General features: G+C 40.4%; 1 protein-coding gene across 1 annotated transcript; it reads left to right on the plus strand.

The window, feature by feature from the left end:
* Nucleotides 1-936: 936 nt before the first annotated feature.
* On the plus strand, nucleotides 937-20126 carry Serinc3 (serine incorporator 3). The gene is made up of 10 exons (XM_055602265.1): nucleotides 937-1108; nucleotides 5732-5893; nucleotides 7227-7420; nucleotides 8443-8522; nucleotides 10079-10216; nucleotides 11345-11514; nucleotides 14358-14448; nucleotides 15681-15861; nucleotides 18226-18450; nucleotides 19166-20126. Exons 1-10 carry the CDS (start codon nucleotides 1070-1072, stop codon nucleotides 19302-19304), a joined length of 1419 nt encoding a protein of 472 aa, XP_055458240.1. The 5' UTR covers nucleotides 937-1069; the 3' UTR covers nucleotides 19305-20126.
* Nucleotides 20127-20859: the final 733 nt, after the last annotated feature.

Genomic DNA, 20859 nt, shown 5'->3' on the forward strand with positions numbered 1-20859 from the left:
GTTGAAGTGGGATGAGAAGAACTGAAAGAATTCCCAGGTACTGGGTGAGCCTTGGAGCCCTTTGTGGGCCTTGGTATGTTAATGGACACCACTGTTACCCATTTGGTCTGAGTTTCTTTTGGATCTGACACCACACTACAGCACGGAGCTTTTATGTTGTCAGTCTCCTTAACTAGGTCACAAATTCTGAGTTGGATGGTCCTGCTTTAAAGAGTAAGGGCTTGTTTTGAGCCCATTATGATCATGGCCCTAGAACAGGGATTCATGCATGAAGCCCTGAATGGTATGCTGAGTTCCACTGTGGAGGAGGGTATGTTAATCAGTCAGTCTCTCTCTCTTCTCTCTCAACAGTCCGGCCTAGAACGCATTATGCAGCACAGGCTAACCTTGAAATTTTTATCGGCCTGTCTCGGTCTCTTCAATGCTGGGGTTGCATGCATGCAGTACCCCTCCGGCTGCATGAACAACCACCCTCTTCCTTTTTTCAGACGTAGGATCACATTGCAACCCAGGCTTGCCTGAACTTTTGTTTCCCTGGAACTCTATGTAGCCTAGGATAGCTTTGAACTCCTGGTCCTCTAGCTTCACTTCTCTAGCGCTTCACAGATCCTAACAAAATGCTTATTAAATGGCTCAACATAGCCTGTTAGCCTCTGACCTTACAAACATTTCATCTCTCCATAATCACAAAGTACTGCCCAGACACAATTTAACAGTCTGTAGGATCTTTACGACGGATGTAAGCTTCTTCAGAGAAGCTCAGTTCGCAGGGGACATGCTTTGTCTCTCTCTGAACCTTTGTGTCCCCTTAGATCACCAGCGCCCCAAGCGAAGTTGAACTCTAGGAACCCCGTTTGGCCCCTGCAACTCCAGCAGCCGTAGCCCCGCCTTCCCTCCCTCAGTAAGCCGTGGGCGGGGCTCCTCGATGACGTAAACTCGGCGTCCAGCGAAGGGCGAGCCCTGTTTCCGGCTTGAGAAATCGTCGCGTTTCTGAGGCGACGCCTCAGCCGGCAGTTAGCCACGGCGCAGCGAGTCGCTCGGAGCGGCGGGTCTCGGCCCCGGCGTCACCATGGGGGCCGTCCTGGGCGTCTTCTCCCTCGCCAGCTGGGTGAGTCCTAGGTCTCGGCCCACCGGGGCCTTAGGCGCGCGGGAAATGCTTGTCAGGTCGCCCAAGGCGGGCCCGACGCTCTCCGAGGCTTGCAGAGAGAAACGGGCAGGCCCGGAGCTGCGCGGGACTGGCGGGGGGTCCAGGTTCCAGTAGGCCACGTCCCGGGCAGGGGTGCGGCGGCTTGGCTGGCTTTCCGTGTGGGCGGAGGGTCGCGGGAGGCCGGGCCGCCATTGTTTACAATTTCGATGCCCCGCCCCTGCGAGCCTTCGGGACCCAGCGTTCCGGCGGACTGGCGACGCCGAGGTTCCTAGGCGGAGAGTGCGTAGGTGGCGTCCTGAAATTTAGGGTCGCTGGAGACATCCTCCCTTCATAGGTTGGCATATGCCAGCGCTACGCAGAGTTGGTTTGGGAACGTGGATTTTAAATCACCACCCACTGCAGCCTGGGTGCAAAAGGGACTGGGTGTAGCCGTTTGTTTAATTAGAAGCACAGTGGCCTAAGCACCCAAGCATTCCGTGAGCATTCCTCTCCTCCAGAGCTGTTGTGAGGATAAAGTGAAGAATTTAGTCAAATCACTTTGTCAGTTGGAAAACATTTTGTAAGTTAATTTTGGGGTCTGGGAAAAAGAATGGACCGAATAATCTTAACAAATCTGTCTCAGAGGAGCATGGTAGCTTGAACCAGTGCCTCATTGTTTTCTCATTCCCGAACTGATGTAATGAACCAAGGATTCAGTCTCTGCTCATGTCATTGGCATTGTCTTGGGGCAGAGGTAATGTCAGAGATATCTTGTTCATTTTTCCCTTGGTTTAAAAACAAAAACTTGAAATGATGCTATTCAGGCTTTATATTTAGAAAATCCTTGAACATTAATTCATTTTTTCCAGTAGTGGGTTAGTATACAAGAGTGGAATGAGAGAAGAGAATAATAGGAAATTAAAGGCTAGGAGAGCCAAACGTGACAGATGATGTTATTTCGGCACTTTGGAGACACAGTATGTGCCACTACTCCTGGCAAAAGATTTTGGCCTTTACATTTTTTGAAATAAGGTTTTACTTTGTAGTCCAGGTTGGTCTTGAACTTGCAGCAGTCTTCCTATCTCAGCCTACCTAGCCCTGTTCTGGGGACATAATTTCACTTTGTAGCCCAGGCTGTCTCCAACTGTTAATGCTCCTGCCTCAGCCTCCTGAGTGTTGGGGTTATAGAAGTATGCTACCTTTCCTGGCTCCCTCCCCCCCCGAAAAGATTATATGTGTGTAAGACTGAGTTCTTGGTGATGAGTAATTCAGGCAGGTGATTAGATGTTGCTGCTTGTAGACTGAGGAGAGAAAGAGAAAGAGGCAAAAGTAATCATGCACCTGTAATCCCAGTATTCTGAAGGCTAGATCAGGATTGTGAGAGGCCAGCAAGGGGTACTCAGGGACACCTGGGGTCCTATCCCAAAAAGGCAAAAGGATTTTAGTGTGAGGGCAAGGATTTTTGTCTTTGAAAACATAAGTGGACTAGATATGTGATGTTTGCTTTACACTGGCATGAGAAGTGGTTCTCGCCTATCTTTAAAACACCCCATTAAATGGGAGTTTGTGGTTACCTCATTTTTTTTTTTAAAGATTAGTTTTGTGTGCATCTGTGTTTTGCCTATATGTATATTCTGTATGAAGGTGTCCGATCCCTTGGAACAGTTGTGAACTGCCATGTGGGTCCTGGGAATTGAACCTGGGAAGAAAAAGCCAGTGCTCTTAACCACTGAGCCATCCCTCCAGCTCCAGGCCACCTCATTTTCCAGAAGTTGCTCCTTTAAGTCAGGTGAGGGAGGCTTTAAGACTGTAGGTTTTTGGCCTAAGCAACAGAAAGAGTTGAGTTCTCCTTTTATGAAATAGGGAAAAGACAGAATATAGTAGACAGGCAGATTGCACAGTATGCAAAGCTGGAAAGTACAGCCTGCCTTCAAGGAATTTATGACACAAGAAAAAAAAATAGGTATGTTGGTTTGCTGGAACTTTATAACCACAGATAGGTTTTAAAGCAACAGCAGTAGGTAGAAACCACAGATCTGACATTATGGTGTCTCAAAGTTGTTGCCTTCTGAAGTTGATAAAAGAATATGTACTTCTGCCCTTTTGGTTTGCTGGTAGTCTTTTTACTTTCTTTGGTTTGTAGATTTTGGCTTAACAGGCTGATAATGCTCAGGATGTGAATAATCCACCAAAAAGAAGAGGACAATAGAGAGCTTATTAGATTCATTGTGGTATAGCTGCTTCAGGCAAGACAATAGAAACTGCCTGCTGGTACTTTCATGGGGTGGTGGCTCAAATCCGTGTACTGGTGGTGCCCTGGGTGGCTATATGAGACTTATTTCTTAATTGTTAGGCAAAATTTGTATTATTTCCCTGAGAAACAAATTTTACAGGATAGTTTGTTTGAATTAACTGTGTATGGTAGACAGGGTTTACTGGGGTTCAAGCTTCAAGCAGAATCTGAACCTACTCATTAAAGACTAGTCTAGGCTGGGCATAGTGCCACATGCCTTTTATCTGAGCACTCTGGAGGCAGAGGTGAGCCTATCTTTGAGTTCAAGGCTAGCTAGCCCAATGAGGTTTACATAGCAAGGTCCAGGACAGTCAAGGCTACACAGAGAGACCATGTCAAAAAAAAAAGGAATGGAATGTTTTTGTTTGTTTTGTTTTGCTTTTTTGAGACAGGGTTTTTCTGTGTAGTCCTGGCTGTCCTGGAACTAAATCTGTAGAACAGGCTGTCCTTGACTCACAGAGAGTCAAGTGCCAGGATTAAAGGTATGGAATGGAATTTTTTACAGTGATATTTGGATGCCCCAAAATAAATTGCATCCAGGGCTTGTTAAGGTTAACTCTTTCTGCTTCTGCTCAGAGGGAGCAGGGGCCGTGCTTTGAACCAAGCCTACTTTAAGCTGTGTTCTGATAGAGTAGCTGCACATAGTTCTTTCTTTTTCTTCTTCTAGCATTTCCCTGTATTGCAAATCATTGTGTAAAACTTCTTTCTGACACTGGTCAGAATGAAACTTTGTCTCATTGGGTCTTGAAAATTTTGTTCTAGTTTGAGATAGAGTTGCAGGTAGTCCTGGAATTTACTTTTTAGGCCAGGTTGGCCTCAAATTTGTGGCCATCTTTTGCTGCTGCCCTTGCCTTTGCCTCTCAAGCACAGGCATCACCATTCCTGTCTCAAAATACCTGAATTACAGTTGCCAGATTTGAACTATAATTTGGCTCTTTTGCACTGAGGCTGACTGCTTAGTTCACTCTTCCTGTTGGACATAATTACTGTGATATATTGAGCCCTTTCTAAGTGAGGAATTCTATTGGTTACTTTAAATTAGGGCCATGTCATTCTTCACATAGTAACCTTGTTCAGATGATAGGTGGCATTAGGTTCATTTTCTATCTGAGAGAACTAGGCTTTTAATTCAGCTTGTTCTAATACAGAAACCTGATACATCTGTGAACGGTATAAAGATGATTGCTGAGACTATGGCATCCATTGGTTTTGTATTTAAATGTTTTAGATTATTTTATGTGTAGAGTATTTGGCCTACATTTATGTATGCACACCATGTGCATGCCTGGTGCCTACAGAAGTCAGAAGAGAGGTTGGATCCACTGGAACTGGAGTTGGGGATGTTGTGAGCCACCATGTGGCTACTGGGAACTGAACTCCAGTCCTCTGCAAGGGCAACAACTGCACTTTCAACTGATGAACCATCTCTCCAGCTCTGTCATCTTAGTTGTTGGTTATAAATCTGTATTAATCCATGCTTGTTCTATGATTTGATAATCTCAAGTACCAAGGTAAGTCAGGTAGTTTTCTAACAAGCACATAATGTTGCCTTATTTGGGGGTTGCGTGATGTTGAGACAGAGTCTCGCTGTGTAGCCTTGGCTGGCCTGGAACTCGCTATAGAAACCATGCTAACCTCAAATTCATAGAGAGCTGCCTACCTTTCTTTACGTTACAAGTTCTGGAATTAAAAGCATGAGCCACCACATCTGGCTGTAGTTATGTTGCCTTATGATGAAACATCAAATTGGGAACTAACAATAAACAAAAAGTAGAGTTGTTTGTGTTTTTCTTACATTTTTTTCACACAAAGTATGTTTTTTGTGAATATACTTTGGAAGCTCTTCCTATGTTTCAGGCACTGTGGTGGGCTTATTTATTGTAGTAAAGTCTAAAGGAGTATTTTATTAATGAGTCCATTTACAGAAAGAAAACTAGGGTTAGATACATAATGTGCTAAAGTGGTGGAAATAACATTGGCCCTAAAGCTTTTCCGTTTTTGCTTTCTATTGTCTTGTTTTGTGTTGAGATAGACTTCCTGTGTAGTCCCATGTTCAAACTTGTGATGCTCTTCCATAAGTCTCTTGAATGCTGAGATTGCACATGTGTGTTACTATGCCTTCAGTTTCTTGATTTGTAGCCCAAGTATCCTGGAACTCATGATCCTTCTGCCTCTGCCTTCAAAGTGCTAGGTTTACAGGCATGTGCCACATTAAGTGGGGGATTCTGTTAAAACTATCAAACCTCAGTTTGCCCCATCCATTCTACAACAGCCATGAAGGAGCTCTCATGGCCCATGGTTTTTTCTTACAGGTTCCATGCCTCTGTAGTGGTGCATCATGTCTGCTATGCGGTTGCTGTCCCATCAGTAAGAATTCCACTGTAACTCGGCTCATCTATGCTTCTATTCTCTTCCTTGGCACTATTGTGTCTTGCATCATGATGACAGAAGGTATACAAACTCAGCTGAAGAAGGTAAATAGACATTATAGCATCTTACCATGTGGGTTTTTTTGTATTTTTATACTTTGCAGTATTTAAAATTGTAATGTTTTGCTATTAAACTCAATCAAGATCATTTAAAATACTTTAAAAGATTTATTTTTCTGTATATGCATGTTGTGTCTACATGTATGTATATGCATCAAATGTGTGCATGGTATTTGCAGAGTTCAGAAGAGGGTATCTCCTGGAACTGGAGTTATGGATAGTTGTGAGTACACCATATGAGTGCTGGGATCCAAACCCCAGTTCTCTGCAAAAGGAACCAAATGCTCTTAACCACTGAGCCATCTCTCCAGCCCCAGTAATTTAGGTCTTTTAACATTATTGTTATGATTATAATTATTACTATGAGACAGGGTTTCTTGTAGCCTAGACTGGCCTTAAACTTAATATATAGGCTTCCCTTGACCTCTTGATACTTCTGCCTTTACTTTTCAATTACTGAGATTCCAGACATGTGCTTACCACACCTGGTTTAAATTATCTTTGGTTGTAATCAGGACACAGAAGATGAGGTGTTATTACTCTTGCAGACATAGAAGTCAGAGTGAGCATTGTTGGGCTCTAGTCTAATGACCCAGGGGAAACAGAATTTAGAAGTGACTCTTTCCTTTGTTTCTGTAAGCTTTAAGCTATATTACTCCTTTACTTTGGAAGGAGTTTGTTGTAGCCAAAAAATTCTGTGGGAAAATGGAGATAACCTTGGGAAGGTGGGTCAGTTGAGGACTGAACCCATAGCCCATCCTATGTCCTACCACCTAACTATACCCTGTCTCAGAGAAGGGCTTCCTAAATGAGGCAAGCTAGTCTTTAACTCACTGAGTATCCAGGTTGGCTTGGAATTTGTGCTCATCTCACTTTAGGGATTACAGACTTAACTGTCATAACCACTCATAATATAGATATCGTATGAATGTTTTTCGTGTATGTATGGTGCACCATGTGTGTGCTTGTACCTTTGGGGGTCAGAAGAGGCATTGGCTCCCTTGGAACTGGAGTTACAGATGGACAGTTGTGAACAACCATATGGATGTTGGGAACTGAATCCTGCAAAAGTAACAAGTGCGCTTCATGGCTAAGCAATCCTCTATCCTAGCTTTTTTTTTTTTTTTTTTAATTTGATTTGTATATATTCTTAATAAGATTGTAGTCAGTTGGAAGTCAAAGAGAGAAATCTCATAGTCTTGAAATTGCTAAAGGGGTAATTTTTTTTTTTTTTAAACCAAGTCCCTGCTTCTGTAGTGAGATAGCATTTTTGTGATGTTGATAGTCTCATGGCATTGAAATTTTTTTGCCTCCTCAGATTCCTGGATTCTGTGAAGGAGGATTTAAAATCAAGATGGCTGACACACAGGCAGAGAAAAACTGTGATGTGCTGGTTGGTTTTAAAGCTGTATACCGGATCAACTTTGCTGTGGCCATCTTTTTTTTTGCCTTCTTTTTGCTCATGTTAAAAGTAAGAACAAGTAAAGATCCCAGAGCAGCAATACACAATGGGTATGTAAGACTATCTTTCAGTGTGTGGGTCCTCTCCTCCAGCACTCAGTGCATGCTAATTGTTAGTTACAGAACCTCTAGCTGCCTTACCTCTCAGACACATTCTACTCTACCCTGCCCCCGGCTCTCACAGCATTGATAAGCACACATGCTGTGACTTTGCAGCTCTTACAGAGTTTAGTTTCCTTCCGCTTATTTTGAGCTACTAGCAAGCCATACCATTCTTGAATTATATGCTTATTTTTATATGGTGCCATCCTTCCTTCTGACTACTAGCCCATATGTTAAGTCACTCATGGCCTGGTTATCGAAGCAACCCCTTCAAATTCCCCAACAACCTACCCTCTTCCAGGATTTTTTCCTTCAGAGTCTCATCATAAGATGCTGTAACTCTTCATATTCTGGGAGAACTGAAGGGAATTGAAGGCATTTTTCTCTTTAGGACCTATGTCTTGCCATCCATAATAGCTGTCTCTTCATGGCTGCCTTTGGCTATGGTGCTAGAACTCAGTGAAGCTCATCTTAAGAATTATTAGTCTCAGCTTTCTTTCTGCTGTACCAGTTTAACATTGTGTATGTGGGGGGGGAGTGCATGCATGACTGTGTGTGTAAGTTAGGGGTGGTAAGATTTAACCTAGGGCCTTGCATGTACTGGACAACCAGTCTGCCGCAGAGCTGAGTCTTTAGCCCTCTTTCTACTTTTTTTTTTTTTTTTTTTTTTTAAATTTTTGCTTACTGAAATAGAATTTTGATTTATTTTGTAGCCCATGCTGGCCTAGAATTGGCTGTTGTCATGCTTCAACCTCTTGAGTAATTGCGATCACAGACGTGTGTCATAAGGCCTGATTTAATATATTTTGTATGAAAAATTGAGTGGAATAGACATGGGTCAAATGAAGAAACAAGTCTAGACATTTATATTGCAAATGCTACTTAGGCTTTATTTTTGTAGCCAAAAATGTGTTTTTCTCAGTATAAGAATGAAAATTAGCATTTCATAAGTCATTTTTATGTTTTAATAGGTTTTGGTTCTTCAAAATTGCTGCCATTATTGGTATCATGGTTGGCTCTTTCTACATCCCTGGGGGTCATTTCACTTCAGGTATGACTTACTGCCAAGGGGTTGACATGTACAACTCTGTGGTGATTGATGAAGAGCTGTAATTCTGTTAAGAGTGATTTTGTAGGACTGGCCTTTAAGATGTAATGTCCAATTGTATTACTACATATTTAGACAATGATGGAGTAAAACTGGGAGGTATTCATTCCACTTCTCAGCTTTTCTGGAACTATATGTTAATTTTTTTGTACTATTTAATAGTTTATCGTCTAAGAAAAAGTTCATCAGAGAGCTTGTCAACATGAAGACTTAACATTCTTTTGCTGCTTGCTTCTATGACATGGTGACAGGTGATATCTGACCATTTCCCATGTAGTTTTCCCTTCCTGAGAGGAGTAAAGGGAAAGTCTCATGGAGTTATTTGGTGTATGAGGTCCTAGTGAAATGACTAAGTAACAGCATCTTGTCCTAACTTCTCTGTGTCTTTCCAGACATTCCTCAGCCTTTACTCCCTAGTAGCCACATCTAGCTTGGCAATGCATTCTGACCATTCACACCCTGACCATGGCCCAGGTGTATTAACCAAAATAATTTTGTTTGTGCAAGTTAAAACTAAAATAATTTGAGGAAATGTAAATAAAAAAATAATTGTCGTATGGTGTCTGGAAAATATTGCTAAGCTCTGCAAAAAGACAGATATTACTCCAGCTTTACTCAAAACACTGATGTGACTGTGTTTTTTATCTTTAAAAACAATGTACTCCTGAGCTTGAGCACCAAGAGACATTAGTTTATTCCTGGTCTGACATTTTTTGTTTTTGTTGTTGTTGTTTGTTTGTTTTTTATTGTTTTTCGAGACAGGGTTTCTCTGCATAGCCTTGGCTGTCCTGGACTCACTTTGTTGACCAGGCTGGCCTGGAACTCAGAGATCTGCCTGCCTCTGCTTCCCAGGCATGTGCCACTGTGCCCAGCTTTTTCTGGCCATTTTTAAAGGATTCTTATACTCTTAATTAGCTTAATTAGCATGGTTGGTAACTGTCTTGTGAATCATTTCACTAGACTCTTTTTGGCACGAACTAAAACAAGTTTTGTTTTTCAAGATAGTTTATCTGTGTGTAGCTTTGGCTATCCTGGAATTAACTCTGTAGAACAGGCTGGCCTTGAATTCAGAGATCCTCCTGCCTCTGCCTCCCAAGTGCTGGGATTAAAGGCCTTTGCCACCACCTCCTGGCCTAAGACAATTTTTAAAAGGTCTCAGAGAGTAAAAGGCACTTGCCACAAAGTCTCATGACCAGCCTGAGTTTGACCCCTGAGTATTTCACCTGATAAAAGGAGGGAAATGACTCACAGAAATTGTTCTCTGATGTCTTCCTGTTCTGTGTGTGCGCACACATGCACACAGATAAATAAATGTAAAATGCTTCTAAAGGCATGAAATGCAAAGAATACGTGTAAGTTTGAAATGATAATAATCATACTGTACTGCAGACAGACTGTCTTAACTGTCTCTTTTACCTGAGTTGAAATCTGCTCATAAAGTATAGCAGTCATTCTGAAATGTTACTTTTATGTTGAAAATAACTTCTTTTTGTTTACAGTCTTGTTTTATGCTGGCATTATTGGGGCTACTTTGTTCATTTTAATCCAGCTGGTGCTCTTGGTAGACATGGCTCACTCCTGGAATGAATTATGGGTAAATCGTATGGAAGAAGGAAACCCAAGGTTCTGGTATGCTGGTAGGTATCTAAACTCACTTCAGGGAGTTATACTACCTTGAGTAGGCTGTATAATAAAATCTTCAGTTTTAAATATAAAAACTCTAACTGTAGGGTTTTTTTTTTTTGTTTTTTTTTTGTTTTTTGTTTTTTTAAATGTGTTTGAGTGTTTTACCTGTATTTGTCTCTAGTCTACATGCATGAAATGACTGTGAAGGCCAGAAGGCATCAGATTCCCCTGGCACTGAAACTTACGGTCTCTGGAGGAGCATCCAAAAGTGTACTTAACCACTTAGTCTTCTCTCCACTCCCTATGGCCACCTGCTAAAAAGCTAGTTTTTGTCATTCATGCCTATTGTGAATTGTATGCATTGCTGGAAGATGAGCATGTACATTTAGCAAATGGACTCTTTCAGTATATAGTGAAACTACCTCTGAGATTTTAAGCAAGCACTTTGAGATATTCAGAATTACACAGCTAATTGCTTATCTGTGTGAATGGGAAAGAATAGTTCTTTAGATATTTCAAAGAAGCAAATGAATTCCCAGACCAGGAAGGTCACCTCATTTTATTTATTTATTTATTTAGTCAGCCAGTCAGGTTAAAGTAGAATGAAATTGTGTGGCTACAGAATGAAATTGTCTCAAAAAGGGCCTGTTTTGTTTACCTCAGACATCATCCCTGGCATGTAGACACTGTCAGTTCTGACCTTGTCTGTGTTGCTCAGGCTAGCCTTGAACTTGTGATCCTCCTGCTTTAGCATGTCAAATGCTAGGATTATAGGTGTTCACATGACCCTGAACTGTGCTATTGAAAGACCAAGAATCATCTAGAAAAGCTTACCTACATATTTAACATGTAATTCAGAGATTACTTAAACTGTTATCATCAAATATTTTTCATTGAACCCATGAAACCCAAGTTTGGTAATCCAGGATATGAGGTTTATTTCTTAGTGGATTTTGGAGTTAAACGAATAATCATTTCAAAACTATGAAACTTTAATTCTGGGCATCTCAGATTTTACTGTACCTTATTGCTCACCGTAGGAATGAATTAGAATTAAATTGCTTTACTTATATGACATGGAAGAAAATTGATCTTAACTATTCAGATGGTGGATGTTCATACTGCTTTCCCTTTTCCAGCTTTGCTGTCTTTCACAAGCCTCTTTTATATCCTTTCGATCATCTTTGCCGTGTTGCTCTACGTCTTTTATACGAAACCCGATGGCTGCCCAGAAAACAAAGTCTTCATCAGCCTCAACCTGATATTTTGTGTTGCGGTTTCTATTGTATCCATCCTACCCAAAATTCAGGTATGGAGGTTTTCTGCTTTCTCCTGTAAAAGACTTGGAATTAATGCTAGAAGCTTAAACTCCAGGCAATGTTTTAGTGAAATTATATTTAGCTACTTAAATATTTCTTTATATTATGATTAAGTCTTTGTAATTATAACTTAGTAAGCAGGCATGTGCTATTGAGTGGCCACATTTTTATTCTTGATCTTTAATTTTATATTTTGAGATGCTTTCACATTATATATAGCCCTAACTGGCTAGTCTTCACCATACAGTCCAGACTTTGAACTTCAGGGCTTCTTTGATGGCATGTGCCACCATGACCAGTTGAGTTCCTGCATCATGATGACATTTCTGATCATTAAAACTACTAGGTGGGTAACTTGTGTAAGATGCCTCAGCGGAGAAAGGTGCCTGAGTTTCATCTCCTGGAACCATAGGGTGGATGAGGAGAACCGAGTCCTGGATGTTGCCCTATGACCTTCACACGTATGCTGTGGCACACACACTTCTACACATAATTCGTAAATTTAAACAAAACTTAAATAGAAGAAAATAATCCCTCTCCCAAAACTAGGTAACTTGAAGCTTGGTGTTGTATATCCATAATTTTGTTAAAGTTTGAGGTCAGCCTGGTCTACATAGTTCCAGGCTGGCCGAGGCTATGTAGTGAGGAGATTTTGGCTGAAAGAATTGAAACCAAAGAATCAAAAACTTAGAGTAGTTGGTTGGTTGGTTGGTTTGGTTTTGGTTTTGGTTTTTCAAGACAGGGTTTCTCTGTGTAGCCTTGATTTGTAGACTAGGTTGGCCTCAAATTTACAGAGATCTGCCTGCCTATGCCTCCTGTAGTGCTGGGATTACAGGTGTGTGCCAGCTCACCCGGCAAATTTACAAAGTTTTAAATGTGAAAAGAACATTGATATATCACCTTTCCTTTTGTTTTTCATTGTTTGGCTTTTTAAGACAAGGTCTCCTATAGCCCAGGCTGACCTTGGACTCTTGAATCTTCCTTTTCCTCTCCATTGCTGGAATTATAGGCATGAGCCACCACGCTCAGCTTTCATTTTAAGAGTAAATTAGGGCTGGGGAGTTGACTTAGTGAATAAAGAACCATGCACAGGGCAGATTCCCCAAAGCACATGTAAAAAGGTGGGCACGGTAGCACATGTCTGTAATCGCAGGCTTCCTGCTGTGAGATGGGAGATGGGGGTATGGGCATCCATGTAAATGCATGGCCAGCTAGCCTAGTAGATGCAGTGTTGAAGATGTAGAACACAAGGCAAGGACTGATAACCAATGTTGTCCTCTGACCTCAGGACACTTACAGGGTATACACCTGTGCTTATTCACACACATGCACACATCGTACATACATATATACTTTTTACAAAGTAAGAAAAGTGAGGAGTCTAGAAAGATAGCTCAGCAGCTGGAAACAGGTATTGCTCTTCCAAAGGAAGACTCCCCAACAGCCATATTAGATGGTGCATCACCTCTAAGGGCACCCACACACAAGTGCTGTGCACTCACTTAGACATATAAACACACATGATTGAAAATAAACCAGTAAAAAAAATTGAGAGAACTAGTCTAAACCTAGGAGGCTGAGGTAGAAGGATTGCTGCAAATAAAGGCCAATTTGGGCTACTGGAATTCTAGACAAACGGAAGGAGAGCAAAGAGAATTTAAGAGAATTATCTTAAATGTGAGAAAACTAAAGTAAGTGTGGTTGGGTATGCCTGTAATCCCAGGTGGCCTTTTTTTTTTTCTTCTTTAATTGAGAAAAATGGCTGGGTTTGTGGTACCTCCCTACGTCCCAGCTACTTATAAGGCTGAAGTGTGATAATCCCTTTGGAATTGAAGGCTAGAAAATCATAGTGTGACCATTTCTCAGGAAAACATGAAGTTTCTGAGATGCTTAGTCAGTAAAGGTGCTTGCCAGTTGACCTGAGTACCATCCCTGGAACCCATGGTGGAAGGAAAACCACTTGTTGGTCCACCGCCCACCATACACATGCGGGGGGTGTGTGTGTGGGAAATATACACACACATATACATATGAGCAGGAGGGGCTGGGATAATAGCTTGGTAGAGTGCTTTCTCAGCCTGCACAAAGTCCTGAGTTCGATCTTAGCACCAGGCAAGATGCACCGTGACTATAATCTTGCAATCAGGAAGTGAAGGCATAAGGATCAGTTTTTCAAGGTCACCTTTGGCTACCTACTTATTAGTTCAAGGGCAGCCTTAGACTATATGAGATCCTGTCTCCAAAAAAAAAAAAGAAGGTAACTCACATTGAATTACTACCTGGATGTGATATATCTCCAACCCCAACAATGCTGGAAGCGGAAGCAGGATTGAGTTTGGGCAACAGTATCCAGAAAAAAAGAATTACTGAGAACAAAGAAAACTGAAATTCCTAAGAAGTGGTGGGTTACTTAGCTATTTTGTGGTAGACCTGAGGAGATTTTTCTTCATACAGAGTCTAGAAAGCCAGGTGGTGATGGTGTACAACTTTAATTTTAGTACTTGGGAGGCCAGGCAGGTGGGTTTCTGGGAGTTTGAGGCCAGTCTGTGGTCTACAGAGTGAGTTCTAGGACAGCCAGAGCTAAACAGAGAAACCTTGTTTTGAAAAACTTTAAAAAAAAGTAAAATGCTTTTACAAACCAGTAGTACATGGATTGTCTTCCTTATTGTTTTATAGACTAACTCTAACTGAAGGGCTACCTGTCATCTTTAACTGTCAAGAAGAATAAGGTTTTCAATTTCTAACAATGCAGTGCATCCCAGGGAGGCATACAGGCTTTTAGAAAGTCAGCCATTACAATCCATATAGCATTGTTTTTGTTTTGATTCCATAGGAACATCAGACTCGTTCTGGCCTCCTGCAGTCTTCCATCATCACTCTGTACACTCTTTACCTCACGTGGTCAGCCATGACCAATGAACCTGGTAAGGGAATGTTGTAACTCATATGATAAAACTATTTTGATAGGTATACAAACTAGAACTAAAGCAAATGTAATAAATAACATTTACTAATTATTTATACATTAAACAAACAATAAAACTAAGTGTAAATGTCCATTATTGACAGTAGATTTCAGATATTTACCTTTTATGTGTGGTTCTCCATGTCTGTTCACATCGATTCATAACTGGCAGCCAGACTACAGGCCTTTGCATAGGCTAGGCTTTTTCTAACCTAGACTAAGTCACACAGATAAGAGTGCTGGGCAGCGGTGATCTTGTTTGGCCTTTTGGCGGAATTTCTGTTTTCTTTTTGTGGGACTTGAGAGCGAGTCACGTTTTTTTGTAGTCCCTGTTGTTGTCCTGGAGCTGTAGACAGGCTGGCCTTAGAGATTTTCCTGCCTCTGTTGCCTGAGTGCTGGGATTAAAGGTATATTCCACCATACCTGCTGTTCTTTTTTGTCCTTTAAAAAGTTTTTTGTTTTATTTATTAATTACAAATATATGTGCAGGCCTTGATATATGCACATGAGTGCAGGTCATGTGGCCAAAAGGCCAGAGGCCAGAAGAGGGTGCCAGAGCATCATGTACTCTTAACCACTGAGTCGTTTTATTTCAGTTTATTGGTGTTACAGTCATTAAGGAATTACTTCTTAATAAAAAAATTCTACAGACTCTTTAAAAAAGGTAAATGATTATTGTAGGATACTTGATTCCAGTAATGATAAAATGATGATGATGATGAAGTAGTAATTGAAATAAAATTAGGGATAAGCTCCTGTTTGGAAAACCTGAGTACCTGGCGCAGTGGCACATACCTATTATCCCATCCAGGAGGCAGAGGCAGGAAGATCTCTCTGAGTTTGAGGCCAGACCAGCCAGGTCTACAAAATGAGTCTAGGACAGCCATCGCTACACAGAGAAACCCTGTCTCAAGAAAAAAAAAGAAAGAAAAGAAAAGAAAAAATCAAAGGAAAGCCTGAACACCAAGTTAAAACACTTAAACTTCACAAAACCAATGAAATCATAATAGAGGTTTATAGAACTTGAGATACTATTTTTTTCTAAAGCTAGGTCATTGGTTGTAACAAATACAGTATTGACTGCTGAGTTTCATATTCTTCTAAGCTAAATGGTCTGTAGGCAAGCCCTCTGCTTCTTTGTTGGAACAAGAGTGAGCTATAACTAATGATAACAAATGTTTCATTTTTCAGACCGTTCCTGCAACCCCTCCCTTCTGAGCATCATTACACATCTCACTTCACCAACCATGTCTCCAGCAAACTCAACTACTCTTGCTCCTGCCTATACTCCACCATCACAGAATGGACACTTTATGAATTTGGATGATTTTGGGGGGCTGTTTATCTTTGTTGTCTGCCTTATATATTCTAGGTAAGTTCTAGGTAGGAGGTGCGTAATACAGTATTCTCATGAAAATGAATAATATGTTTTTTAAACTATTGTGAAGGAATTAAAACAGTGTAGTTCTTTTTAATGAAAAGTCCTTTACCCAGCTGTGTATATTTCTTAAAGTTAAGAAAATGGTCTCATACTTCCTCCTGGCCTTATGGAGGTACCTCTTTGCATAGAAGGATAAAAATCTTCCTAATTTTAGATAGGCTGGAATAGGGATATTCAGAATTATCTTTTAGGAAAAAAAAATACAGTGATTTGGGCAGAGAGTGTTGGTCAGAGTACAGAGCGCTTGTCTGGTGTGTATGAAGCCCTGGGTGTGATCTCAATAATTGTGCCAAAAAGTTTTTAGAAGTCCTTATTTCCTCATTCGTGTTAAGTAAAAAATTACAAGTTTAATAGTCCCTAGTACAAAACCACATATACTTATTCATGTGTGCCAGTCTTGCCAGTCTTCCCACGCATTTCATTTTTTTGTAATATTTTATATTAGATTAATAATTTAAGAGTAAGAAATATTAAGAATTAGCCAAGATAAATTTATTTCTATAAATTGACATAAGAGAATATGTCAATTTCTCTTATAAATTATAAATTCTCTTTCTATTTCACATATAAAATAGGAAATGAGAATATCTCCTTTTGAATCTACTTTTACCATGGATAACATTTTCAGTCATTTGTGATTTAAGTTTGAGTAGCCTTCCACTTTATGTGTAGATTTAATTTTTTAACCATTTTATTTAGTGTGTATGGGGATGAGCAGTGATTGCACCATGGTGTGCATATGAAGGTTAGTGGACAACTTGTAGGACATGGATCTGTCCTTCCATGTGAGTCCTTGGCATTGAAATATTGAAGTGAGATTACCAGGCCTGATAGCAGGCACCTTTACCCACTGAGCCATCTTCTGGCCCTGAGATCTCAGGCTGGCTATTTTTTACTTTTGTTGAGACATGTCCAGGCTAGCTTCACACTTGTAGTAGAACTGAGGATAACCTAGAACTAGTCTTTCATCTCCCTGGTGGATAGGTGTGTGCCCACTGCATGGTACAAAAGCCATAGGACAACATTCAGGAGCTGGTTCTCTCCTTTTCACTCTGCATTCTAGGGTTGAATTGAGGTTGCACAGAAAGCAGGTTTACCTACTCAGCTATCTTATTGGCCCATTTTTTGGAGACAGTCTCTCATAGCCTAGGCTGACCTTGCATTCTACATTCTTCTCCTAAGTGGTAGGATTACAGGTATGTGCTGCCATTCTGAGCCCGCTAATTACCTATAAAATGACTTTGGTTTCATTTACTTTTATTTATATATACATGTTTGCTTGCTTGTTTGTATGTGTATCATTGAATTCCTGATGGTTCTATTTATCAGCCTCTGAGTGCTGACATTACAGGTCCACCATGTTGTAAGTTCAGCTATAGATATGGGTGCCTTCTGTGTATAGAACCTTACTGAAATCAGTTGATGGCTTTTTTTTTTTTTTTTTTTTTTTTTTTTTTTTTTTTTTTTTTTTTTTGGTGTGTGTTTAATTGTTGTGGCTAAAACTTCTGGTACAGTGCTAAATAGTAGAGTGGGATCTTTGCTTTGTTGTTGATCTAGGGAGTGGGGGGATGGCAGGTTTTATCTTTCACAATTTAAGTATGACATTTGCTGTTTTTTCACTGATGGACTCCCATCAGTAGAAGAAAAGTCTATATTCCTACTTTGAGTATTTTTATTTTGAAAAAATACCAAATTTTGTCACGTGCTTTTTCTGTCTGTTGAAATGATCATGTAGTTTTTGTCCTTCCTCTGTATTTTTTATTTAATCATTAACTCATTCTTCTAGTGAACATCAGCAGTGCTGGAATCCAGAGATGACTATAGCTAATGTTATGGAGTTCTTTGAATAGCAAGCAAGGCAGGATTGACAAGTACTGGGGCAGGGCACCCAGAGAGCTGTGAAAAGTAGGAGGAAACTTCTCATGCAACCTAGGGAGGGTTGATGTCAGGGAAGAATTTCAAGAGTCTGTGACACTGAGACAGAGCCATGCAGGATGTAAGTTAGTTGGGAAGAAGTGGGTGCTGTATTATTAGAAGCATAGTAGAGGCACTTGTGTAGTAGTAGAAGACACTGGGCAGCATGGTCCTGGAATTGAGCCATTAAAAAGCAACTACTAAGAGTACCATTCTGTAATTAACAGGCAGCAGGTTGTAACTTTGGACAGGGCTTTCACCAGGCTTTCTGTGTCCAAAGTAGGAACAGCCCAGAAATAACCTACACATTTGTGGGCCGTAGGCATCATTTCATCTAAAGTGGTTTCATTTTGATGTGACTTTTTTGGGATTACTTTCCAGCATCCGTACTTCAAGCAATAGCCAAGTTAACAAGCTGACCCTCTCTGGGAGTGACAGTGTTATCCTTGGTGATACAACCAATGGAGCCAGTGATGAAGAAGATGGACAGCCACGGCGGGCTGTAGACAATGAGAAGGAGGGTGTGCAGTATAACTACTCTTTATTCCATCTGATGCTCTGCTGTGCTTCCTTGTACATCATGATGACCATAACCAGCTGGTACAGGTAGGAGGCATAGGCAAAGGCACAAGAGCGCTCAGGCCTTGGGAATGCCTATATAATCAGTGAATTATCTGTACTGCAGAGCCCTAACCTGACTCAGAAGATGAAGCTGTCTATATTCAGTGTCAAAATTCTTTTGGCTTCTTTGACGTGGTCTAGCTTCAAACTTCCCATTGTTCTGCTGGTTCTGCTATTGCCGTGTAACTTTTGGGATTATAAGCATGTGCCAACATGCCCTGCTTGAAATAGAGTCCAGTTGGAAATTTTTGCAGTCAAATTATTGGTAGCTTTTCTAGACAAGTTATTTGAGAAAATCGTGACATAAAGCCATTCAACCTGACCTTGGTAATTTTTTTTTTCTGTGCTTTTAGAGCATCATAGTAAGTATTCTGGTCAAAGTAATAATGTTCTAAGGAAAAACCATTAAAAGGAATATGTTTCCATTTTGCCAGTAATTAGAGTAATTCAGATGGTACTGAAGAACCTTGCTCAAAGAATAGTTAGGTCTTTCATTTTAGCAAAAAGGAACATGCTATTGGAGAGGCAGAGTCCTTTGAACATAATAACTAAAAAATAGATTCTGAAGTCCCTGCTAGTACAGTACTAGGGCTAAGAGTACTAGCTAAATCTCACTGTGTGTGTGTGGGGGGGGGGTGGAATGGGAGGGATGCAGCTTTGCAAAATTAATCTTTACCCCAACCCCTTCTTGTTTTCTTAGCCCTGATGCCAAGTTCCAGAAGGTATCCAGCCAGTGGCTAGCTGTGTGGATCAAAATGAGCTCCAGCTGGGTGTGCCTCCTCCTTTACCTCTGGACCCTTGTGGCTCCACTGGTCCTCACAGGTCGGGACTTCAACTGAGCTCAGAGTGTCAGGGACACTACTAACAAAGTCTTCTTTCCTGAAAATGCATATCCATTTTACATTCTGTCAACTAAACTATTAAGTGAACGCTTTGCAAATTTGGCTGTATTCAGGTTTATATCGAAAGGCAAGATTGAATAATGCTTGATACAGAATCTGAGCTTTCATATATATACATATATATATATATATACACACACACACACACATATATTATGTCTATTTGTAAGGCTATAGCACAAAGGGAACATTTTTGTGTTTTAACGTGAACTACAGCTGTGCTGTGAGGAGAATTCTTTATAAAAAAAGACTTGTAGATTCCTACAACTTTGGTTTAAACTGTAAGTTAGAAGATTGTTGGTATTTGAGGCTATCTTTAATATATTTCTATTACAGTCTCCTTACAAACCAAAAAAGACTACATTAATCCACATTCCCTCAGTAAACGTTTTTGCTGTGTGACACAGTCACACTGTTTCTTGCATAGGCTTTTCAGAGGTGTAGCATCTTGGTTCTTGGCAAGGAATTATGTATGTAGATCCTTCCCCAGAAATGTGGCTACTCATAAGGCTGAGAGAAGGCTATTGAGTTCTTTACTTACTTTTATACTACAATGACACTGCTTGATAGAAGTCTGTGGCTTTGTCAGATATGTCATCCCAGTAAATGTTTTGTAGATTTGATTAAAATGAAAGTTCACTTTGGAAACACTGCAGTGTTATGTAATGATCTTGTTAAGAGTGTGTAAAAGTCAAAAGCATGTTAGTTTATTACATTTGCACTATAAAAGTACTTCATTAAAATAGATAATTTCTTGTTTGTTTGCTTAGAAAAGGTCTTTTCTGTATATCCCAGACTTGCCTGGAATTCAGATCATCCTGTTCAGCTTCCAAGTACTGAAATGTAGGTCTGTGCCATCATAATTAGTTTCTTAAACCTCCTCCTTCCACAGTGTTTGGTAGGTTTCCTTTTGTCATTTGCTTATTTGGAGAGTCCCATATCAATCTGACATTTCAGGCAGGATGCTCCTCTTCTAACACTTAAGATTTGACTAGTAAGTTAAGTCTTAAGATCATTTAGAGACTATCTCAAATATTTTCTCTGGGAAAGACTAACATAGGTAAGAGATAGTTAAGGCACTATCCAAGAAGATGCTCCTGAAAAGATGCAGGGAGGTATAATAAAGCACTCATTGTTTGTTCTGCACTTGGCCCTGTAGGGGTAAAAGCAAGACAGACATTCTTCTATCTTAAGGAAAATGGGGTGACCAGCATGGCATATTAATGCTGAAAACTAGGAAGAGGTCCCTGAATAGAGGCTGGTATAGTGACTTCCTCAAGATAGTGCTCTTAGGATTTGTAATTTTGGTTCATACAACAGATAATGGGGCAGTTCATCTAACATTTGAAATAGAGAAATAAAGAGGGTTTGGGGGAAAAATGAACAGCTTAGACAGTTTCCACATAGTGTTTAAGTGGATAGGAGAGATTGATTTCTGGGTGATTCTGTATAGACAGGTTTTATTTGAGATCCTGGTTGTATAAAAGATGAA

The sequence above is a fragment of the Psammomys obesus genome, unplaced genomic scaffold (genome assembly GCF_907164565.1).
Source record: "Psammomys obesus unplaced genomic scaffold, mPsaObe1.curated_primary_1811, whole genome shotgun sequence".
Classification (NCBI taxonomy): Eukaryota; Metazoa; Chordata; class Mammalia; order Rodentia; family Muridae; genus Psammomys; species Psammomys obesus.

Coding starts and splice junctions, on each gene's coding strand:
- Serinc3 (XM_055602265.1), top strand. CDS start 1,070: ATGGGGGCCGTCCTGGGCGTCTTCTCCCTCGCCAGCTGG. Junction 1,109..5,731: donor TCTTCTCCCTCGCCAGCTGG/GTGAGTCCTAGG, acceptor TTTTTCTTACAG/GTTCCATGCCTCTGTAGTGG. Junction 15,862..18,225: donor GTCTGCCTTATATATTCTAG/GTAAGTTCTAGG, acceptor ATTACTTTCCAG/CATCCGTACTTCAAGCAATA.